At 35.9% G+C, this 23,818-nt stretch overlaps 1 protein-coding gene across 1 annotated transcript in view; it reads left to right on the top strand.

Annotated features, from left to right (window-relative positions):
- Positions 1-670: 670 nt before the first annotated feature.
- Positions 671-23,818, top strand: part of LOC100542364 (DNA polymerase zeta catalytic subunit) — a 45,022-nt gene continuing 21,874 nt past the window's right edge. Inside the window, exons 1-11 of the mRNA XM_031552229.1 lie at positions 671-797; positions 1,482-1,671; positions 5,189-5,263; positions 7,284-7,444; positions 11,273-11,369; positions 18,058-18,152; positions 18,723-18,827; positions 19,757-19,841; positions 19,927-20,075; positions 20,372-20,500; positions 21,638-21,872. Of these exons, the coding sequence (XP_031408089.1) occupies positions 671-797; positions 1,482-1,671; positions 5,189-5,263; positions 7,284-7,444; positions 11,273-11,369; positions 18,058-18,152; positions 18,723-18,827; positions 19,757-19,841; positions 19,927-20,075; positions 20,372-20,500; positions 21,638-21,872 (1,448 nt within the window). The remainder of the gene's footprint in view (positions 798-1,481; positions 1,672-5,188; positions 5,264-7,283; positions 7,445-11,272; positions 11,370-18,057; positions 18,153-18,722; positions 18,828-19,756; positions 19,842-19,926; positions 20,076-20,371; positions 20,501-21,637; positions 21,873-23,818) is intronic.

Here is a 23,818-nt window from a genome sequence, read left to right on the forward strand (position 1 = left end):
TTTAGTATGGGCAGAATTCTTTATAAGTGATGACCTCAAGATTATGAATGTGTATTTAGGTGCTGTTTAAACATTGCTGAAGAGACTTGATGGGTTCAACTTCTAGAAAGTTTAAAAAAACATCACCTTGGAGAACATCCCATGTGCTAGCATCCTTTAAGCAATTTCTTTCACTTTGAGACCTTACATGAAGGACCAGTAAATATTTGGAGAAAGAACAATGGATCTGAACCCCAGTTTAAAAAGAAAAATCTGTGCTGCTTCTGATATTCAAAGGCACATGTTTCAAAGGTGTAGAGATGTGCAGGTGTCCTGGCTCTGTCTGCTCTGCTTGCTCTTTAATGGACCTACAGCTGTCATTACTGGGTGGCCAGTGGAGCACTAATGTGGGAGTGAGTGTAGAGGTCTTTTTGCTGGGAAGTAATCTCAGTTTGAAAGAATAAACTTTTGGAAATCTGGTTCATTAGAGTTGCGGCCACTGTGGCTGTGCAGCCTCTTCCCTAGTGTTTATCTCATGGTTGGTTAAAGCATTGCCTTCATGCAGAGGGCCTACCTAGACAAAATACAGAGGTATATACTTTGTCTGTACAGTGGGGTGGGAGCTACTGAATGATGTGTGCCGACGCACAGTAGTTTTCTGTGAGCCTTTTTCATTGACCAGTGAGAAGTCATGAAGACTTATGAGGGCTTAGAAGATGGTGAACAGGAGTTTCAGTTCAGGAGTGAATGCAGGCTGTGCTGTTTTGTGGTGAGGAAAGAACAGAGAATACACTTTACAGATGAGACAGATGAGGATTGTAAATTATCAATCCCCATTGCTGTACTTACCTTGTCCCACGCAGAAGCTTGAACTGTGGTCTTGTCTAGCAGTATGGTTTTCATGGTGTTTTCTCTCATTCTGCTGTTGTTGCAGACTGATGAAAGCTAATACTAAGAATTATGTCATTAGTAGGCTAGAGACTGGCAGAGATGTCACAGGAATCAACGTTCCATATTCCAACCTATACCTTAATAACTAGGATATTGAATGACTTGGTGGATGGACGTTCTTGGACATTCTTTTTAATTTCTGAGAAGCTGTACGCTCAGCCAAATAAGGAATGGAAAGAATTTTGAAATCAGCAAATTTTCACAAGGACTGGGAAGCTGTTAAATCGTCCAACAGTAAATCATTATGCAAAATAATTCTCAGAGTGATGTTGTCTTGTTATCATAAAGAAAATTGTTAGATTTTTAGATGTTTAGATTACAACAGAATTTGTCATTATGTCATCTAATCTTGTCTGTTGTTTATTGCTTTAGTCAATAAAACAAATGTGAGAACTGCTCTGAATTGGCACTTTTTGTATTAACTGGATCTGAACTTATTTAATCAATTCATCCTATCTGCAGAACCTGAAAATAGCCTGAAAAATTTCAAATTCTGCAACTACTTAAATGAAGATGTCATTAAAAAATAAATGTTTACCTTCTCTTTTTAGGTCAGAAGACTTGTCTCCACTTGCATGGTGTCTTTCCTTACCTCTATGTACCGTATGATGGATTTGGTCAGCATCCAGAACACTATCTCCGCCAAGTGGCATTCAGCATTGACAGAGCACTTAATGTTGCTTTAGGCAATCCGTCTTCTACTATACAACATGTTTTCAAAGTGTCATTAGTATCTGGAATGTAAGTATGACCTGTTAAGATTCTTTTTTTACTTGTTTTGAAGTGCTTTCTACAGTTCTATTTAGAAATACTTGGCATGGGCTTAGGTATGGTCTCTTCCTTTCTCTTTATACTTGTATTTTTTCCTCCTTTTCCCCTCTGTCTGCCTTCATGCAGGCCTATACAACTATTAAATGCACTTCTTACTTGCTATGATCTAACATAATCAACAGTTATACTTGACTCAAACATTTTGTAACTAAATTGGATCCTACTGCCTATCGTTTTCCAACTCTGTTCTTTTGAGTATTTTTCTGCCTCTGCTACTATAACAGTATGTTCCTGACATCATTTTCTACCTGTCTGGGGTATTCTAAGTTCCCTGTGACCAGATGTCTTGCAGGAGTCTACCTCTAGGTTCTTTTTTTTTTAATTTTATTTCAGTAGTCTAAGATGACACCTCTAGAAGATCCATCCTGGGTCTGTCAGGTCATCTTTTCTGTTGACCCTTCTGGCAGCACAGGGCATGAATCAGAGGGTCTTAAACATTACTCACTTATCTGTCAAGCTGAATGTTCTGCTTTTATTTGGTGTAGCTTTCTATATAATATTACTGAATGTTAACATTTTAAGGATTCTCTTGATCGATTTTTATTTGACTTCCATAACCAAGGATTGTAAAATGTGTCAAGTCATGGTGAATAATAGGAAGCGGTCCTGAAGGAACACGGTTTGTATATGCATTGAATTTTTCACCTGCAAAACTATGTAAATGCTAATTTTCAGTAGTATGCAGCACTACCTTTTACTTTTTTCTTTTTTTTTTTAATTGGTCTTTTGAAATATATCCTTTCTAAATGTTAGATTTGGGAAGATAATCTTTCTGTTCCCAGCCAATTGTAGTGCTGTTTTCTAAGTATTGCCAGCAAAGTGATGACAGTATCTTTTTTTTACTTTTAATCAGGACTTTATTTTTGCGATAGCAGGAATGCTCACCTACCATATTTTTTCTTTATTTTTCCTTTTTTTTTCTGAAAGCTGTATGAATACTGGCATAGCCGTTCATCTTGACAGTGTAGCCTGAGTGGAATTAACCTGCTGAAGGCAGTCTTTTCTCCTTGAATCAGTGAGAAGACAGAAGACAGAGTAGGAGCCTGCCCTTTTTTCACCTCTTGTGCCTTAGAGTTTCAAAACAGTCTTTACTGAAAATCACACTCTCTTTACTTCAGAGATGTAAAGACTGATGTATTTTATTTGCTTGCATAAGAGGCTAATGGGATGCCCCTAAAAGGAATTGCAATACACCTTAATGTTTTACCTGGGTAGATAGACATTCTTGTGTGGTAACAGAAATGTTTGTATTTTTCTGTTCTAACTGAAGTCAGATTTTGGTTGTAGATTTTAAAATATCTCTGTGTTGAGAAGCCTGTATTTTTCTTTAAATCTTGGAGATATCTTACCCATTTTTCTCTATATCAGTAGGAAAGCTGTTCTGTAAACCCTTACAGGTATAATAGGACGTTTGTTGTGTTAGCTTCCATAGCAAAGGACCTTGAATAATCAGGTGAAATATATTTTCCTTCTGTTTTGCAAAGTTAAAGTAGGTTTTCATATCTTAGTTTGTAAATGTTGTAAATCTTACTTTCCTGAGTTCGTTGTCAATGTGAGTATGGATCATTTGCCTTGCAAGTGCTAATTTCAAAAAAGTTGTTCTTAATTTACTTACCTACAGCGTATTGAGCCATTATAACTCACTGTACATATATAAACTGTCATTAAGTTTATTACTATTTATATAAGAGAGATTGCTTCATCATACAAGATCTCATTTCCTCTTTTTCAGCATAAGTTTCAGTTTTGTTGCTTCAACTTACCTCAGTTTTAATACCATAAACATTTTTTAAACAGCTCACTCTAACTGCTTGTGTATTTCATAGAATTATAGAATCACCATGGTTGGAAAAGACCTCCAAGATCATCTAGCCCAACAGTGCACCTACCACCAGTATTACTAAACCATGTTCCTTACTGCCAGATCTAAATGTTTCTTATCACATATAATATATATGAATGCATATGATCATATGAAGATCATCTGTATTGTTGAGTTTGCATTTAATTTAGGACTGAAAACCTTCTTATTACTTTTTTTTAACCATTGCAAGTAATCATCAAAGCTCCACTTTTTAATAATATTTTATAGAAGTAACAATTGAATACATGCACACCAGGATTTCTGTTGACTTCAGTCATTATTGCTGCAAACTGTAGACTTCTTGCATTCACCCAATGCATTGAATTATGGCCTGTTTCCTTTATATGCTGTACTACAAGCATGTTAGATTAGATTAGCGCTCTTGATGCTGAAAAGTCAGTAATTCAGTCAAGTAATACCAGAATTAATATTGCCTATGCAGCCTCAGCTTAGCCTTGACATATTCATTATGACATGTATTCTTTAATTGCATTCTCAAATCCTATTTTCTTCAGGACTCATGCCTCATTTAGTGCACGAGATGACTAGTAATCACTGAAAAGGGCAGCAATTCATTCTTTTAAGCTGCTCTCATTGTTCAGTTATTTATATTACACAGCTGATATTTACTCATTTATACCTGATCTGTGAAATTAATGTCCTCAGTGACTTTGTTACAGCATTTATCAGAAGAGCTGAATACTGTTTTTGAAACAGTCCGGTGCTAATAAGTTTAATGAAAGTACTATTATGATGGTGTGGCATCAATATGTTTACATATGAGGAAGGTGAGAAACAGTGCTAAGCCAGAAGTTCTTAAGTGAACCTTTTAGGTAATTTGACAAGCATAGAGCCTATTGTTTTTATCTTTAACACTGTGTAGTAATGTGGTGCTCCCCTTATCTTCAGCTATAGTTTTGAGTACTTGGCACTTCATCAAATAATGTGGAAAATACTTGAAATTAGTCATTCAGAAAATGGGTGGCAGCATTAAACACTGTCAAGTTGTGATCTTATCATCTCTAGCAGACTTCTGACCAATGACAGGAGCTTTCTGTTGAACCCACTTTTCTGAGCTAGACTGGAATTTCTAATGCAAAGTGTGCAATATAACCCTATCTTACCCCAGACATCTGCATTCTTTTTTTCCATTTTTACTTTGCCTTCCTCCCCAAATTCAAATGTGTACATGTTACACGTCTGACCCCACTGAGTCAGCATCTTTTATGGAACGTGTACTGTCTTTCTATTCAGAAGTATAGTGTGTTTTTAATGGTGTATAATAATAATGGTAAAGATTCTGTAGAATCTGTTTGTAAAGAATTGTCATGTGCACCAGAAGCACTTCAGGTTTTGAAACTGAGTGAAAACGTGTTATTAAGAAATACATTTGGAGCATAATGATTTTTTGGCGCAATGCTTGGAATTTTCATTTTCCTGGATATGTATACAGTTCATCTGTTTTTTTTTCTTCTGGATTTCATATGCTTCATGGTAAATTGCAATTGAGTCAAGGCCACCATTTAACTGGCTAGCCTCTTGCTTTTACTTTTTTCTCTCCAGGCCTTTTTATGGTTACCATGAGAAGGAGAGACAGTTCATGAAGATCTATCTTTACAATCCTGCAATGGTAAAAAGGTAAGGATACAGTGATATGAAATTTTGGCTGATATCCTTGTATCTAGAGTGGAAAAAGTAATTTTTGGAGCAAGATTTGCATACATTTTAACAGTAGAAGTAATAAGAGTACTGTCCAAGCATTTCAAAACAGTAGGAAAATTACTAATTTTAAGCATGCCAGTAACAATATTCTTAAAGGAGTAGCATGTTTGCAAAATAGGACCAAATTATACGTGCCTTCAGTTATTTAGTATTATCTGCAATTTTTATGTGCATGAGCACATTCGCATCATTTTACTTTTCATATAGAACTTAACAATGTAGTTCTATTTTATACATAGTACTTTTTCATGCTTTCTCTCGTGTGCCCCGACCTGGAGTATTGTGTCCAGTTCTGGGGCCCCCAGCACAAGAAGGATACGGAGTTGTTAGAGCAGGTCAGATGAGGGCCATGAAGATGATCAGCGGGTCAGAGCACCTTCCCTATGAAGACAGGCTGAGAAAGTCATGGCTTTTAAGCCTGGAAAAGAGAAGGCTTTGGAGAGGACCTCATACTGGCCTTCCAGTGCCTGACGGGGGGCCTACAGGAAAGCTGAGGAGGGACTTTTTATAAGGGCAGGTAGTGACAGGATGAGAGGAAATGTCTTTAAACTACAAGAGGGTAGATTTAGATTAGATATTAGGAAGAAATTCTTTACTGTGAGGGTGGTGAGACACTGGAATAGGTTGCCCAGTGAGGTTGTGGATGCCCCCCTCCCTAGAAGCATTCAAGGCCAGGATGGATGGAGCTGTGAGCAACCTGGTCTAGTGGGAGGTGTCCCTGCCTGTAGCAGAGAGTTGGAACTAGATGATCTTAAAGTTCATTTCCAACCCAAACCATTTAATGATATGATTCTGTGATGTTAAAAGTGAATTTTGTTAGTTTTTACATTTTAGGTTCCTGTGCCCATTGCGGGAATCTAGCTTCAAAACTGAATAGCTGTTTTTGTTAAACAGTTTCTGTAGTGCCCTATTAAAAGAAAGCACTGACTTCCTCAGTTTACTGCAACCACTGTGACAGTGATAAATAAAGAGGAATTATTTCTCCAGCATAAACTGAAATCCTTAATTGTGTATCGTTACCCCTCATAACTTTTTTAATGATGGCCTGTTCTGCATTATGGTAAATTTCCATCTTAATGTAGTCTGTACATGTATGACTTGGTGACAGTTGGGTGACAGTTTGGATTTTTGAAGATTCTCGTGTTTGAATTACTTCTACCAAAAAAAGGATTAACACTTCACATAGTTTATTCCTTTAATTTTTCTAGATAAAACTTTATTGTTTAAATCTTATTTCTTGCATTCCGAAATACTTAGTGTTGTTCTATGATTTAGAAATATCATACTATTTTGAGATAAATTTATTGCACTGATTTATAATTATGCAAATGCCGGCAGTTGCTTTTTAATGTGCTGGTGTTTAAAACGGCAGACTTACTGTGCTTCACAGAAGCTATTAAAGTGCTGCTTCTGTGTGTATGGTATGAAACCTTAAAACAATGCAGGACTTCTTGATAAATATGCCAGGGAGAGGAGAATTGGAGAGAGATTCGAAGGTATTACTGGTTTGTAGGCATACGGATGCCATCGTTGTGCTGTAGAAGGACTTCTATGGACTATATCAGCTTAGGACACGTTGCAAAGATAGTACATGGTATGATTTTTCTTTGGAAGGTTGTGGGTTTTTTTTTGTTGTTGTTTTGTTTTGTTTTGTTTTCTGTTCTGGTCTTTGTGTTTGTTTGTTTAAACTGAGATTTACAGAACTAACACTCTTGTGTTTGTTATTAGGAGGCAACATTTTGGGGAATCCATTATTGTGAACATAAAGTTTTTAAGTTGGAAATACAACTAACACAAATGCACACTTCATATTTTAAATTTTCCTTTATAAATGCTTTATATTTTAATATACTTTATATTTTGATAAAATCAAACAACAACATTGTTGTACAAGAAACAATTACAGTATTATGTTCTGATTTATTTTTAATTTTAGAGTATGTGAGCTTCTGCAAGGTGGAGCCATAATGAACAAATCTTACCAGCCTCATGAAGCCCATATTCCCTACCTCCTTCAGCTCTTCATAGATTACAACTTATATGGAATGAATTTAATAAACCTGGCTGCTGTCAAATTCAGAAAGGCGAGGAGAAAAAGTAAGGAGTTTTTTCTTACGACTAAATAATTGTTTTGAGGGCTAAAAATTACCATTTTTTAACATTTTGGTTAAATGGGTATCACATCTTGTTTCCTTTTAGTTTGTCTTATGTGTCAAAACTAAGTCTCTATATAGCTTTTCATAGATTTTTTTTAAAATTATTTATTTATTTATTTATTTATTTTTGCATGTGGCTGTGTATTGGTGTTGGGGAAAAGCCTGTCCTGTGAAAATGAGATACCATGTATTAAAAAAACATATTTTGTCACCATTGTGCTTTTGACCATTTTTCACAAGATATTCATACCGCTCTTCGAGTTAGGCAGTAGAAAATAAATTATTCTTTGACAATATGATACTTACTTGAATTTACACAAGAGATAGCATAGTAATCATGTTGCTTTAATTGTATTGATAGTTGTATTTTATCCCTACACCAATTTAATTCATTTTTGCTCTAGTAATGCATTTACAATCTAGCTAGAATTTTGTAATGCTCCATTGTTTTTAATTAGAATGCTTCTGTTTGTGCTAAGGTCATTTACTCAGTGCTGAAATGTGAAATATAAATGACTGAGTAAAGGAGATATTTTTAATTTTCATTTTAAAAACAATTTGACTTTTTGAATGTATGCACTTAAGTGAAACTGAAGATTGGTAAGAACATACATAATGTTACCTAAATGCTGCAGAATAAAGGGGAGATAACATTATGAAGAACATAATGTCTTTGACATTTATATTTAGAAAAATAAGTATTTTTTGTTAAGTTATAGTTGTTCTTATAGTAAGCAAGTTTCCATAAAAATGGTAAAATATCTTTCTGTAAAATCAGAAAATGAATCATGCTGCCTTCAATTTTTTCCCCATATTTTCTGTTTGTGTGTATCTAGACAGCAATAAATAAGTGCATGGATTTCAAAGCGCCTAAAAAAAACAGTCTTTCTATACATAACAGTAGGCTACACTTTTTAGTAGTGTCATAACTGTAGAAAATTAAAAAAACTCATTCAGAGACAAACATTTCAGGATTGTCAGTCCTGAAAAGGTTTAGTCAGGTACCTTCCACACATCCATAGCGGTTTTCTGGAGACATGCAATTTAATGGTATTGAATAGTAAGTCCTATCGTTTTTCCGTAGTTCTTCCTCTCCCTTTGACATGAGAGATGGCAGAGACATCAGCTATTTGTATTCTCCTTCATCATTTACTTAGATGTGAGAGATCTATGTTTCAATCGGGTGAAGAGAATGTGGTGGAGCAGGAGCAGGGGCTGAGATCGTTGGAGCACCTCGCCTATGAGAAAAGATTAAGGAACTGGGCTTGTTTAGCTTGGAGAACAGAAGGATCCAGGGAGACCTCATTGTGGCCTTCCAATATTTTGAAAGGAGCATATAAACAGGAGGGGGAATGGCAGTTTACGAGGGTGGATAGCGGTAGGACAAAGGGGAATGGTCTTAAACTGAGACGAGAGATTTAAGTTAGATTTTAGGAGGAAGTTTTTCACACACAGAGGGTGGTGACGCACTGGAACAGGTTGCCCAAGGACGCTGTGGATGCCCCATCCCTGGAGGCATTCAAGGCCAGGCTGGATGTGGCTCTGGGCAGCCTGGTCTGGTGGTTGGCAACCCTGCACATAACAGGGGGGTTGAAACTAGATGACATTGGGGTCCTTTTCAACCCAGGCCATTCTATGATTCTATGACTTTAAAAGTTCTTGCAGTGTAGAAAACGAAGAGGATAAAAGCAAGAACCTGACAGACTACTTTGTCCTATCTTGACCAGATAATAGAAGCAGTACTCCTAGCAAGATTAATACCATTTTGAGTGGCTCCACATCACACTTGCTTCAATCTGTTGCAGGTCCCAAGCACCTTAAAGACAAAAGGGTACAACATATAGAGGCAGTGCTGTTGAGTAGCTAGTCCTTGCACAACAGACCTAGGAAGATTCAAGCTGAGAACTGTCAGGCTGGTGAAGAAGGCACAGCCTCTGCTTATGGCTGGCACATTTACCACATTTATTTTAGTCAGCTGTAGTTTGTACCATGTTTCTTTTTCATACATTTCAGTATAAGCTTTTGCCAAAATTAAGTACAGCGTGCTTAACTTCCCTTGTAGAAGATGTAAAAATCATGGTGGTAAGGAATGTAAAATTTAATAATAAATCTGTTGCTAGATATAAGTAGTCAGCATCAGAATACCCATTTCCATAGATATGTTTGTCGTGGAGGAGGGCAGACAATTTCAAATGCTGAGAAAGATCAGCAGGTAAATTTGTAATAATGAGAATACCCTGCTGTCAGTATCTTGCATCCAGAAGACACAGTTCTTCTTCAGTTCAAATCCTTCTCTTAATGGATAGTAAGGAATAGGGATGCATTTGTGCGCTGTGTCCAAATAAAACTATTAAAAAACTGTTATAAAACTTTTATTACTTTTCAGAAATTTAATGTTCTCCTATAATATGACTTTAAAAGACCTTAATGTATCAGTGTTAGATCTTTAAAAATCTTCTTGTTAAGCAAAGGAGATACTAAGTGTCATTAAATTTCCATACATGTGAGTAACATTACTAAAGGAAGAAACAAACTGATAGGGGAATTTGAGCTTCACTTTTTGGATGTATTCAAATACTTCCAATATGATAAAACTGCTCTGGTGTTTGAAATGCTTATGATTTTCAAAAATGAGTATGTTGTTGGCAAAATTTCCCTGTTCACTTACAGACTTTCCTAGCTGCTGTGATATGTTGTCCTTATGACAAGCAGCTATTCAGTCCAGTAAAGCTTAGAGGCATTTTTGGCATCATGTTTCCCAGTTAGCTGTGTAGTAACACTGTAATTCAGGCTTTTCTGCTAAATGAGCTATTCCTATCCTTGTTATTCCAGGTATTGGAAAATTAGCAGAGAATGTGTGCAGTACTTGCTTTTAAAATTATAGAATAAAATTATATGTTCTAGTAAATATTATTGAAAGCTTCAGACAGTTAAATTGATGCTATCTTCAACAAACGTAAAATTTTGGGGTATTAATACAGGAAAAAAAAACAACAAACCTATCAGTTTGTAATACAAACCAAGATAGATGAGAAAATTCAAAGTTAAAGCTGCTCTGACACTGGAGTGGGAGATAGTAATTTTGAAGTTTTCTCCTCTAATTCCCTCTCCTCCATCTCCATTCATAAGCTTTTTTTCTTTCTGTATGCTACATCCTGTGTATATTGTTGTTCCTCCTTCTGAAGAGTGAACGTTCACGAGACCACAAAGGAGGGGATTTCTCCAGTATGACCTTGAAGCGCACTTCCTTGTACTGACACCTCCAAGCAAACTTAAAAAATGTTTTCTGAATTTGTAAATCAGACAACATGTTCCTTTCTTGTAGGTTTCTATTTAACTGCTACTGCATCTGGCCACGCGTATATTGTGTATATTCCAGATGCATTAATGGATAAGAAAGACAAAATGTGTTCATTGTTTCATTTGTGTTTCATTGTTTACTTTGACATCTATTTTCCACTGGGATCTGACCTGAAGACCCAGACACTTGGGAATCCTGAATTTTACCTAAAACTAAGTAAGCTCAAAGAAAAAAGCTAGAATTTAGGCTAAGATACAAGTGGACCATTGTATCTAATAATGTCAGTGTTGAAAACATTTTTCATCTTATGCGTGTCTGATTATGAAAGTCAAGCCATTTACGTGACTTTTTGAAGCCGATATCATGCAGCTGTTATTTATTCTTCAGAAACATTTTGATAATATTAAATAATAGCTGCAATTTCTGAAGCATAAATGAACTAATTTCTCCTACTGTTTTTCTTTCCAGGTGATACATCAGGTGGAAGTAAGCATCACAGAATAAATTCTGCAGCAAATTCAAACAGTGCTTCTTTCATTGAATGGGAAGAAGATGAAATACCAAGGTTGGCATGTGAATTTTTTTCTTTTTTTTTAGTGTATGCTTTATTTGCTCATTAGTAGCAACTTGTATGTACTACAGGCTTCCAGTCCAGTCCCACATTTGAAGGTGACCCAGAGAATCATTATTTTGTTTCTTTGTATTTTGATCATCTGAGACTATGTATCTCTTTTAAGTGCTGATCGAAATGTAACTGGGAGATAATAATAGCAACGTTTGAATCTGTTTTTCTGTTTCCTAGAAAATATGTTTCTAGCTAATGACTTCTAATGAAAAGCTAAACAATGTAATAGGAGGGCTACTCCATAAGTAATGCCTCCTATTTTGTTAGTTGTCCCATAATGTCAGAGGCAGATGTTGGTGATATGATAGCAGAGATTGAACATTCCCACCAATATTCCATTACGTGGTGTTACTGTGCAACAGATGGCAGCAGAGGGGCAGTCTGACACAATGGTGTCTGACATAGAACTGCTTATGAAGCGAAGGTGTGGAATTGAATTCCTTCATGCAGAAGAAGTGGCATCCACTGACATTTATTGATGCTTCCTGAATGTTTATGGAAACAAAACAGTGGATGTGAGCACATGAGGTGGTGGGTGGTGTGTTTCAGTTGTAGCATCAGACAGTGGGTCAGCTGTGTTACTGTTGATTTTCGCAAACATGACATGCAGACTTCTGTCACTAGCGAAAATACATAGCTAATGGTGTTGACTATGTTGAATAACTGTTTTATAGCTGAGAATTTGCCCTATTAAATATATTTGTTGTTCTCTTTGTATCTATTGTACTTTTCACAGACATGAATGGGAGGCGTTACTTTCAGAGCAATTCACATATTTATAGAGTATATTTAGACATCAGTTTGCAGGTTCTATTTTTGTAATCAGCCTTAACTAAGATGTATAGTGTGCTGCCAACGTTTTCCAGTTGTCCATGTCAAACAGTAGCTATGTAAGAATCTCAGCTTAGAATTTTTGTGTCTGTCTTGTATGTTCTTCTCTTTTTCTAGCCTACAGTTTGCAACTTGGAATGGCTTTACTTTAATAAGAAAAAGCATGCGTTTGGATTCATTAATACAAGATTTTTCCTCTTCCTTTTTATCTGAGTGATAATCTACCAGTTCGAATTCCTTATAAGATCACATAGAGTCTTTTATCCCATTTTTGAATTCCATCCTATTTCTGTTAGTCTAATTCGCAATTATACAGCTTGTTTTATGATATTATGATCTGACTGCAGTATGTCTAACAGCCTGCCTTTTCAAGGCATTTTATTAGTATGCTCCTGCATTTCCTGTCAACAGTATTAAAGAGATATGAAACAAATTCAGTCCTCAAAACTTGTCTATATTCAGTGCTAAGAATTTCCTATCAACCCTGGTATCTTTTTTTCTATAACCAGAAGGAATTTTACCTTTAGCCAGCTTCTTACTTACTTTAATAATTTAGGAACTAATTTACATCTCCTCCAATTTAAATTGCTTCCTATTTGATGTTGTGTCAAATGTTCCTTTGTCTAGAAAATGAATTATTTTATTAAAGGTTTTCTGTCATGACTGTGTTCCAAGTGCCACTGCAAAGTAGCAAATCTAAACTATTTTCCATTCATGATTTTACTTTTTGCTGTATCTGTATGAAATTCTCTTCTTATAATTTCTCCTGGATTAATGATAGGAGACATCAACTTTATTCAGTATTCTTGTAATCACAATCATATTGTAGTTTGTCCCACTTTCAGATTACCTTCCTACTTCATTTCCTTTAAAATTCTGAAAACTTCCACCTATATTAGTTGAATTAGCCTGTCAGTGTCATGACGAACCTTGCTGAGGGAAGTCTCATTCAGTTAATAGTATAGATGTCTATCCAAGGTTTCCTAAGGTAAACTGTCTCAGATGTTTTTCCATATGGTTTTATTCTTGCAGTCTGCAGCATTACTAGATACATGTAAAGCTGTCCTTCTGCCTTTTTTTCCTCCTTTTCTTTAACAAAGTACATTTTTAATTCTAAACGTTAGTTTTCTGTGTATAGCTATATATTCTTTGTTGTGTGATCCCAGCACAGTCTCTTCATTTTATTATTCAGTCTCCTTGAAGAGCTCACATTTAAATATTTAAATGCTTTGTGAATTGCTCAGTACAAGATTTTTATTTACTGTCTTTCACCATTTGACTGCTGTTTCCGACAGTGCTTGGAGTGTCTCTTACATGTCGTTACTGAACTCTGAAGTCTTTGTTCTTCCTTTATATCAGATATGGGTGTCTTGTAAATATTCTACTGCTTGTTACCTGTTCATTGTTGTTAGCTGATCTTTCAAGAAAAGGCAGAAGGGGAAAACAGTAAAATGTTGTTTGAAACCATATAGTGTAGAGGACTGTCTTGTATAAATGATGAAAGTATCTGTTTAGTTGGTTTTGTATACATTCAGAATCAGCTTTGAGAGAGATTCCAACATGTATTTGCCATGTCCTTGCTGCATGTGATACCAAATTCCCTGTTTTGACCAAGCTGGCATTTCTTGACTTTTCTGGTACAGCAAATGATTGAAATCTGATGCTAGACGTCTGGTAGTAGGCAAAATATTATTTGAAAGTTTTATATATAACATGTTACATGTTACAGTAACAGCATGTTATGTAGAAAAAAACAGTGATGAATCCTTATTTCAAAAACACATTTGAGAACTGTGCAAAGTTTCTTGATGGCTGAACTCACTCCTTAATACTGGATAGCACCTTACTACTCTACTGCTTTTCCAGAACAGCTTATTCCATCCATCTCCAGTCTTGCTGCTGGTTAATCTCTTGCTGATACTGTTAGTTTACTATACTAAGCCAGGACTAGTTTTTTTAGATCTAATTCTGCAGTGGTTCTATTATGAAGTGGGCAAATGTCCAAAGACAGTAGTGGCTGGGAATCTCTGATGTTGTAAGGCTTTTAGGTATGATGCATGCCTGTGTTAGCACACATGGAACATAGAAAGCCCACTTAAAAATAAACATTAGTCACCTAAACCTGATAGTGCTATCCAATGTCTTTAACAAGAGGAGCTTTTCATATGAGACACATTTATGTTATTCCTCGGGTAGCTGTTAATAAAAGATGAAGCACTTCCATGGGTTCCAGTGGGAACTTTCTGGTAAACATCAGACTTGGAGTGTGGTCAGGTCTCCCACTTGGGTGTGGTGTGTTGAAAGCAGAATGATTCGTAGGATGTTTTTTGAGAAGTGTTTTCTTCCATAAATCCTAGATCTGCTACTGAACGTGGAAATAACAAATAATATTATTACACAGTCTAGCAGTTATGTAATGTCGAAGATTTCTTCTAGATTTCTGGCTGTCATAATTGCTTTTCTCACTTTTCAGAATGTACATGTTTTTATGTAGTCATTTGGTCTTTAATTAAATATGTATATTATTCAAGTCACTGGAACATACTGCAGACAAAGAAAGTTCTTCTTCCATGAACAGGATATGGAATATCAAAACAATTATGTGAAGGGGTAGAGTCCTTGTCAGTGGAGTGGAATGACACCTTTTAGCTACTCTATGGGATTCATTTTATATCTGCCATCCTCAGTTTAACATTATAAATACCTTAGACAGTCATCACAGAATTAATTTCCCTACTCTGTCATTAATGTTGGTGAATTAAGATACTGACCTTGATGCCCATCCTTCAGGATTTTTGAGGGCATTGAATGTAGCAAACTGTAGTGGATAATTTTTTTTAATACTGTGTCAATTCTTGCTTTAATTCAGTGTCTTGGCACCTGATGAACCAATCCTCAGTACAGTCTTTGGGAAGAGCTTTCATCCTACTTTGTTATTATGGCAGCGGTTAGTGCCAACAAACTTCTTTCCTCAAAAATGAGATTCATTCTCCTTAACTCCTCTTCCTGTTTTCAAAGTAATTGATTTGGAGCTTTTTCTGTGTACATACATTAGGTTTATATTTTAGTGTTTCACTTTTGTGTGCAGGTAGAAATGGGAATTTTAAATGAATTTTAAATATATCTCTAGTAGCCTGGTCATGGCAATATGCTGCTCTGCAACCTTGATTTATCTTGCTTTTCAACAAAGTAAACTTTGTTCTCATAGAGATAGGATGTTTCAGCTTCTGTGTTTCTCCTCACCAAAAGCTGTCTTTTGTACATTTGTGTTCCAAGTTCTGCCTTGCAAGCAATCCTGGTTTTTGTTTTACAAAAGAAAGCTTAGATGCTATGAAGAAGGTTGAATAGGACTTGATAAGTATTATTTTCTAACCTTGTTCTTATGAAAATATTCTCAAATAGTTATTTTTTTAGATTACGTTGACATTATCTTGATTTTTGCAGAATAAATGCAGTATGAGTCCAGTGGTTAGTCTTTCACAGGGCAGTGTCTGTAGCAGACCACTTTGAGTGCCTTTCAAGAAATATTAACTGCTGATCACCTCAGGTAGCTTGTGTGCTCAACTAACTAAAGTCTGGATATACTCTGTCTTCTTCAGGCTGTCTTCTCACCTGGTAATTGTAGCATTATAGCTGCTCAGGATATGTGGTTTGATTTGGGATTATGAGAAATACAGCTGTTTCATATGTTTTCCTGACATGCTGTGAATGTTTGCTTAAGATGACCAAACCAGCATAAGAAACAGCAGTGTTCTTGCAGCCTCCCCCCTCATTCTTGTTTCCCAGTGGTTTTGCAGCTCTTCAGATTATGTGATCAAAATGCAAGTTTCAGCTTGCTGCAGGTCCTGTTGCCTGCAGTGCAAAGTCTCTGAGTGGTTTGAGTGTGAGCATCCAAAGTACATGATGTGGAAAGAATGCATTTTGATCATGTTATGGACTTGTTTCTCAGCTGACATTGTGACTGTTAAAAAAAGGAAGTGATGACCATGGATAGTCCTTTAAGTGTGCATTGGGTCATGGGCAGTCTACTTCAGCTAAAAGACTGAGCTGCTTTGATGTAGGAATTCTGTGATCTACTCTTTTAATTATTACAACTGCTCAGAAACAGTACTGTTGACTAGGGAGGCTGGTAGCCATATGTTAATAAATAGGATCTTGCAGTTGTGAATGAATTCTACCTAAGTGCTTTACGACTTCTGCCAGGCTACTTTTTGACTGTTTTTCATTTGATAATTCATTTATCACATGGACTGTGAACAGCTCCTTTGCATGGGCTGTTTTCTAAGTAGTCAGAATTTTGCTTGTATAACAGAAGTAATATATCTAAGCAGTTTAACTTTACGTTTCTTTTAGAGTTTTAAATAGCTTAATACTTACCTTCCAGAGTAGGTGTAAGAGATACCCAGCTTTTAAATATGATATTTGCTAGCTATTTGTGCTATAGTGACTTCTATTCAAGGTATGCAGACAGGATTGGAAATACCGTTGAGTTATATTTTAAAGATTATGTTGAGATTCTTGAGGCTGTGTAGTTATGTTAGGTTATTTAGGCATGCAAATGTTGAGTCACCAGATAGTATAATGTATACAAAGGATCCTAAAAAGAGTCTATTTTAGTTAAATAATAGCCTATTTTAGTTTTCAGTGGTGTTGAAGAGATCTTTTTACCTTTTCCTATAAATTTTGAAAGGTTTTTCTATTTTCCTAGAATGGCTCAGGTTGGAAGGGATTTTAAAGCCCATGCAGTTCCAACCCCCTGCTGTGGACAGGGCTGCCACCCCCCAGCTCAGCTGCCCAGGGCCCCATCCAACCTGGCCTTGAGCACCTTCAGGGATGGGGCACCCACAGCTTCTCTGGGCAGCTGTGCCTGTGCCTCACCACCTTCTGAGTAAAGAATCTAACATCTAACATCTCTCCTCCTTTAGTTTATAACCATTCCCTCTTATCCTCTCTCTATCAGAATGTTTAAGTCAGTATCTATCGTTTTTTGCAAGCTCTCTTTTAAGGCTGCAGTGAGCTTTCTCTTCTCCAGGCTAAACAAGCCCAGCTCTCTCAGCCTTTCTTTATAGGAGAAGTGCTTCAGCCCTCTGATCATCTTCTACAGACTTCTACATAAACCTTAGAGAAAGTTTCTTTCTTAGACTCCTCCATGCACTCCTTAAAAATTAGTTCATTGACAGCAACAGATGGAAGGCCACTGACCTTAGTAGATCTGTCCCTTAAAAGGATGATTATCAAATTGTTACAAAATAAGCTTGAATCTGTCTAATACCTCGCTTATGTTTTATCAGCCTTCCCCCAGGCACCATTGGGGGGAGGTGAAGAGAGAGAAAAAAAAGAGTATTTTCTGAAAAATAAAACATTTTTTGCCTCTTCTGTTATTTTTTTGGTTGCTCTGAATTGTGAATGGAAAAGGAAGGTTTTTGCTCCTATTTCTTCTGGATATAAGATCATACCCATAGATGGTCCTATTGGCTGAGAGTCCTACAGAATGTTTCATATTGTATTTGACAGGGAGAACATTATGATAAATGCTGTAGTATTTAGAATTGTTTACCAATATTTTCTCTTCTTCCCACCAAAAGAAAACCCTTTAAACTGAAGAATCAAATTATGTCAACTAATTAGGTTTGGATATGAACATTAATTTAAGACTTTGTAGGTGAAGATGAGAAGTGGTAATTCTGTATTCATTCTCTTATCCCTCCTGATGTTAGTGCAGCTAGAAAACAGTGATTATGCATGTTTCAAAATAACAGACTGATAAAATTAACCTATTGTGTTTATGTTGTTATAGTTCTTTAATGTTGAAAGGCGTTGAGCCACAAAGTACCTGTGAATTGGAGGTGGATGCAGTAGCTGCTGACATTTTAAATCAACTGGATATTGAAGGTGAAGTATGGAAACTTTCCACATAAATACTTTAGAATAGCAATTGTATTGTTTTCTTTTTGTAAGATTGAGCTCAGTTAAGCCACAATCCAGATTTCAGTGTTAATAATCTATTAATTTCTACATTTCTAAGTGAGAAGATAAATAAATAAACAAATTGAATAAACTCTGGAGAAAAGCATATTTTGAGAACAGTTTATATTTCTGAGTAGTAAGAAAAAAAAGACTATTGCTAATGGATTACAGAAGGCTTCAGATCTACATGTAAAAAGCCTACATCAAGTATATGTGTGTATGTATTCATGCATATAAGCATACACATACAAACTTGGTGAGAAGACCGGTTAAAAATCTAGAAAACAAATAGGAATTGTATGCCGTAGCTTTTACCTAACACTGAGTCCTTCAGTAAGGCAAGCATTGCAGTAAAAAATAATGAAGGGTTAGAATGACAAGAGTTGAAGATGTGTTTTAGTAAATTTTATAGTTTTTTGTTTGATTGTTTGTTTGTTTTTTATTATGGGGAAAGAATGTTTTATGTCATGCTGACAGACTTCCCTTCACTTTTAGCCCAGATTGGTAGAAACCCTGGTTTGCAAGCTATATGGGAAGATGAAAAGCAGAGACGGAGAGAGAAATGTGAATCTTCTCAGATTAAGACACCAGATTCTCAAGGTAAAAACAAACAAAAAAACAAAAATTGTGCAGCTATTTTTCAAAATCTTTGGGAATGGGAAACAAGCAGAAGGTAGAAATGAAATGGGTGTATCAAATTTCAGGACTTCTTAGATGTACTCTTTCACATTTCTAAGCTTACTGATTTACCAATACATGTATTCCATATGAAAAGTAAGATACAAAACATTGCATTCCATTTGCTGCAGAATGTGCTAGGCTGAATGAATGATAATGACAGTTAAGATTTCATACTATGTGACAAAAATATTTAAATGTTTAAATACTAGCAAAATTAAATCTCTTATCCTGAAGTTTCCTATGATATTTATGCATAAGACCAGTTCCTTTGAATTAAAGCTAAGATGATGTTAAATGAAAATTATATAGGATAGAGAAATCCCTTATTTGTATGTAAAATTCATTACACAGGAAAGACTGTGCTCTGCAGATTAATTGCATATTGAATAAGCCTATTCTCTGTAGAACCTAGGCCTGTTTCTTTTAAAATATGAATGATATTTGGCAAGCAAGTCAGAAGATTGCAAGAAGGAAAGAGGTGTGTTCTGGGCTTAGGCAAACTGCTTTCTTACTGTGGTTTTTTTTTTCCTCTGTAATGCTATTCAGGCTGCATAAACCAGGATTTTCAAAATTGTTCACTGATTAAATAGTCTTTTCTTGAATGCTCACTTTGATGTAATTGCAACATGATTTTAAATGCCATTGATACTTAGAAATGAAAATGAGATCAGTAGGAGTGTGTGGAGTATTTTAAAGTGTTTCAATACACTTGAAAAATCAGCCCTCAAATTTGGCACTTAGTGGACACTTCCACTTTGAGCCATCTCCTAATAGAATTAGTAATTTGCTCTCCGTGTTGATAGGTCCAAGTAGAAGTGAATAACAAATATATTTTTTTTAATTTAAAGACCGTGGATTTGTGCCAGCAACAGAGAGTGAAAAGTATTTTCAGAAGAGACTCAAAGAAATCCTCAAGCAAAATGATTTCTCTGTGTAAGTATTTGGTCATTTGCCATAAACAATAATATTTTGAGCAGACCTTAAATATGCATTTAAAAATTGGTTTTCAATTAACTAGAACATTGTCAGGATCAGTGGACTACAGTAATGGATCAGAGGAGTTCTCTGCTGAGCTAACACTACATTCTGAGGTACTTTCTCCAGAAACCTTTCAGTGTACGCCAGCGAATATGGTAGAAGTGCATGAAGATAAAAAGGTGAACAAAGGTGAGTATTTTTAATAGCTTATAATTGCTTAAGTGTAAATCTCTGTTGTGCTTCGGTTACACTTACTATTAGCAGAACTAAGCCAAGTAAGATCTGATTGTCTCTTTTAAAAAAATGAAGGCTAGTTTTTGCCTTTATTGCCTTATTTGTTAGAGTAAGCCTTTTTAGAATTGCTGTAACAAGTAACAGAAACATACTTGAAAGTAAAATCCATTTAAACTGCTTTTCTTTCATAATGTATTGATGTCTGTGACTCTTTGAAGTTTTATCCTTCTCTTTTTGATCTTCTGTTAAAGAATCCAATAGGATGCATACAGATAAAGAAGAGGAAGCACTTATTAATGAAGAAGCAATTTTAAACATTGTGGAGAATAGTCAGAGCTTTCATCGTTTGTCTCAAAAACTGAGTCAGACTACAGTTTTTTGTAAGTATGACCAGAATGGCTTTTCTTTTTAGCAGTTTTATTTTTCCACAGTCTGTTGTGTTAACACTACTGATCACAAAAGAAAGTTAGTTACCTCAGAGATTTTTCAAGCAAATTGCAACTTCACCTCTTCCACTGCAAAAACACCTTATTTTCCAATAATTTCACCAGGACAGTGTATTTGTAGAAGTTACATCTTTTACTGGTTCAGTAACCCGACCTCTTGACAGGTGAGCTTAGTGCAGTCTCCTGTGGGATGTTACTCTTCCTTATGCTTTTGGGTAGTAGGACAAAAACCATTAGACTAAACAGGATTTTGACTGTCTGTCAGTGCTATTCTATCAGTTCCCAGCTCTTCCGAGAAAATGCTTGTGAGCTACTTTTAGAAGTTCAGCTATCTAGATATACTATAGGCTGATAATGACAAACTGCAAGAAGAAATATTTCACAAAATGCATGGATACAAAAGAATGGTTGAAGGCAAAGAAGCAAAAGAATAAAACATTAAAAAGATGGAGAGAGACTGGGACAGCAAACAAATGTGGGTGGCATGAGGAAAAAACAATAAAATAACTTGCCAAATTGAATGGAAAGTTACTTCAGGTAGAAATAGTTCAAGTAGAGGAAGGTCTGTAGAGGAGACAAAAAACATATACTTTATATAAGATACATAAAGTAGTATAAGCATAAGAAGAAGTGGTGTTAGTATACACTGAAGCTGGTGCTACAAAGTGTGGAAGGGAAAAATATTGAAAAACCCTTTGCCTCCAATACTTCTGATACATGCATAGTGTGAATATATTAGGGGAGAGTGAGACTGAATTTGAGGAGGTATGGGAGGGTGGAGGAAGAGAGAAGTGCTTCCACTAAATCTACTACATTTAGAACAGGAGGGCATAAATAAAAATAATTTCAGAAAAAGATTGTTAGTATTGTAGAAAAGCGGCTTGCAAAAGAAGAATAAAACTGAAAAAAGAAGCATGGAAAGAGCTTTGTTTCTCTAGCCTACCTTGCTTTGAATAGTAGCAAATTAGTAGATTTTTAGATGGTTAGGATTTTGTTTTACAAGCAGATTATAAGCAGTGGTTAACAAATAGCACAAAATACAGACTTCATCTGTGTGGGCTCTTTCTGCAGTGGACAGTGCTGATGAGGCCATGATTGATGTGTTGGCTGGTTTGGAGAGTGATGGATATCAGATGGAGCATCACAAAGCACTCTCTCACCATCGTTCTCTTGGGAGCTGTCGAAATTCTCAAAACAGCGATGATGAAGAAAATGAGCCACAGTGCGAGAAAGAAGAAATGGAACTTAGCTTGATAATGTCCCAAAGATGGGACAGTAGCATAGAAGAGCCCGGGCCAAAAAGAAGGTATAGACATGTGATTTTCTTTATTTAATCTTTCCTCTTTCATCCTCATATTTAGGTGTGCTAAAGTGGATTGTAGAGGAGTCTCTTTTAACAGCACTGGAAAAATCAGCTGGTGCTGCAGCTTGTTAGTTTTATATGTGGATGTAGATGAAATGTTTGTTTAGACCTAAGCTTCTAATTTAGTGTTTGAGGAAAAATTGTGTAATGCCTTTTTTCCTACAAGTCTGGATATGAAAATTGTAATAGTAAACTCTTTTTAAAGTAATACCTATGCATATAGCACAAAATAATCTTGGATACTGCATGTACAACTTTCATTGAAGCGAATGTTTAAGAAATATTCTTGTGAAGACTGACACACAAGCCTGAGAAAAGCACCCATTAGTTTCCATGCTCAAAGCTTAGATTAAAACATGAATGTTTCTCTCTTTGCTGGACTGCTAAAGGTTGCAGACTTAATATTTTTAAGGTTAAGATTATTGAATTCTTCTCAGGTTGTAATGACTTTTTGTACAGTCTGCACTGATGGATTTTGCAAGAAGCTCTATCCAGTTTTTCTTCACTCTTGCTTTTTGGGCAGACCTTCTGGTATTTATAACTCTATTTGAAAGATGAGGGACTTAACATATAACATTTTGATTTTTTTTTAATATCAGAAATTATAATTATACTATGATTCAGAGAGCAAGAGAGGCTGTAATGGAATCAGAAGTTAGATCATTAGTTTCCTAGTTCTAGAGATACTTCATTTCTAACGCAACTTGTCTTTGACCTTTTGATTTTATTTTTAAATTTTTCCTGTCACAGTAGTCAGGAAAGTTGGACTTTCCATCTAAGATGCTTAACATTGATCTTTGTAGCAAGATTTGTAAAACTAGTCTACATAGTCTACAGTCTACATCTTGCAGCATTTATTAGCTTGGGTGCAGCTTTGTATGGGCATAACTGTACAATTTCTGAAGTCAAGTAGGATCCTGAATGAATTAACTGCTTTTATGCAATAAAGAATCCAACTTAAATCTCATCAGACTTGATGAGCTGGCTCATGATGAGTAACTTGGTCATGTATGCCTACACTGTCATCTCAAACAGAAAGCACTGTGGAGTACATAACAGGTGTTATCCCATGGAGATCTGTGCAGGTCCACTTGTGATCCTTTCAGAATTTGGACTGACTTCAGAAGAGAGCATGGGTAGTTCTGTCCCCTGCACGATTCTGATCATGCACAGGGAGCCAGCTGGAGTTTCATGATGGATGTGATCCAACTCTGTTCATGGTTCCTTCTATTTGTACTGCTTTCTAATGCGTACATTCTATCACTTTTCTGTTATTGAGAATCCAGCAATCTTACATTATATCAAATAATATACTGAGATAATAGATTACGCAAAAAATGTCAGGGTGTAGCAGTACACTAGTGACTGAATTAGACAGCTTGGGTTTGATTACTACTGGGAGAAAAAACGTCCGGTGAAGCATGAACTGGTTCTTAAAGAGCCATATGGCAGTATCATGCTGAGTCAGACAAAATTTCCTGGAATCCAAATGCTAGGCTGGAATGCCAAATGATTCGAGTTGTTCTTTGCAGAAGTCATCTCAAGCCCAATTTGGTTTACTGGTGTTGACAAAGATTTGCTTTGTGCACAGAATCATAGCATAATCAAAGGTGGAAGAAACATCTAAATGTTGCCTTGATCAAAACAGTTTTGACTACATCAGTTGCCTAAGATGAGTTAAGGTGCTAGACAAGTTAGGAGTATTTCTAAGAACAGAGATTGCATAGTCTTTATGGACAACATGTTCTGGTATTTTGAACATCCTCCTCATCAAGAATGCTTCCCTTGTACATTACATTTCCCGAGGCAACCCTCTATCCTTTTCCCCCTTTCATGCCACTACGGACATCTGAATCTGATTTCTTCTTTTTATCTGCCCATTGAGTATT

This window comes from Meleagris gallopavo, chromosome 2 (genome assembly GCF_000146605.3).
Source record: "Meleagris gallopavo isolate NT-WF06-2002-E0010 breed Aviagen turkey brand Nicholas breeding stock chromosome 2, Turkey_5.1, whole genome shotgun sequence".
In the NCBI taxonomy this organism is placed as follows: Eukaryota; Metazoa; Chordata; class Aves; order Galliformes; family Phasianidae; genus Meleagris; species Meleagris gallopavo.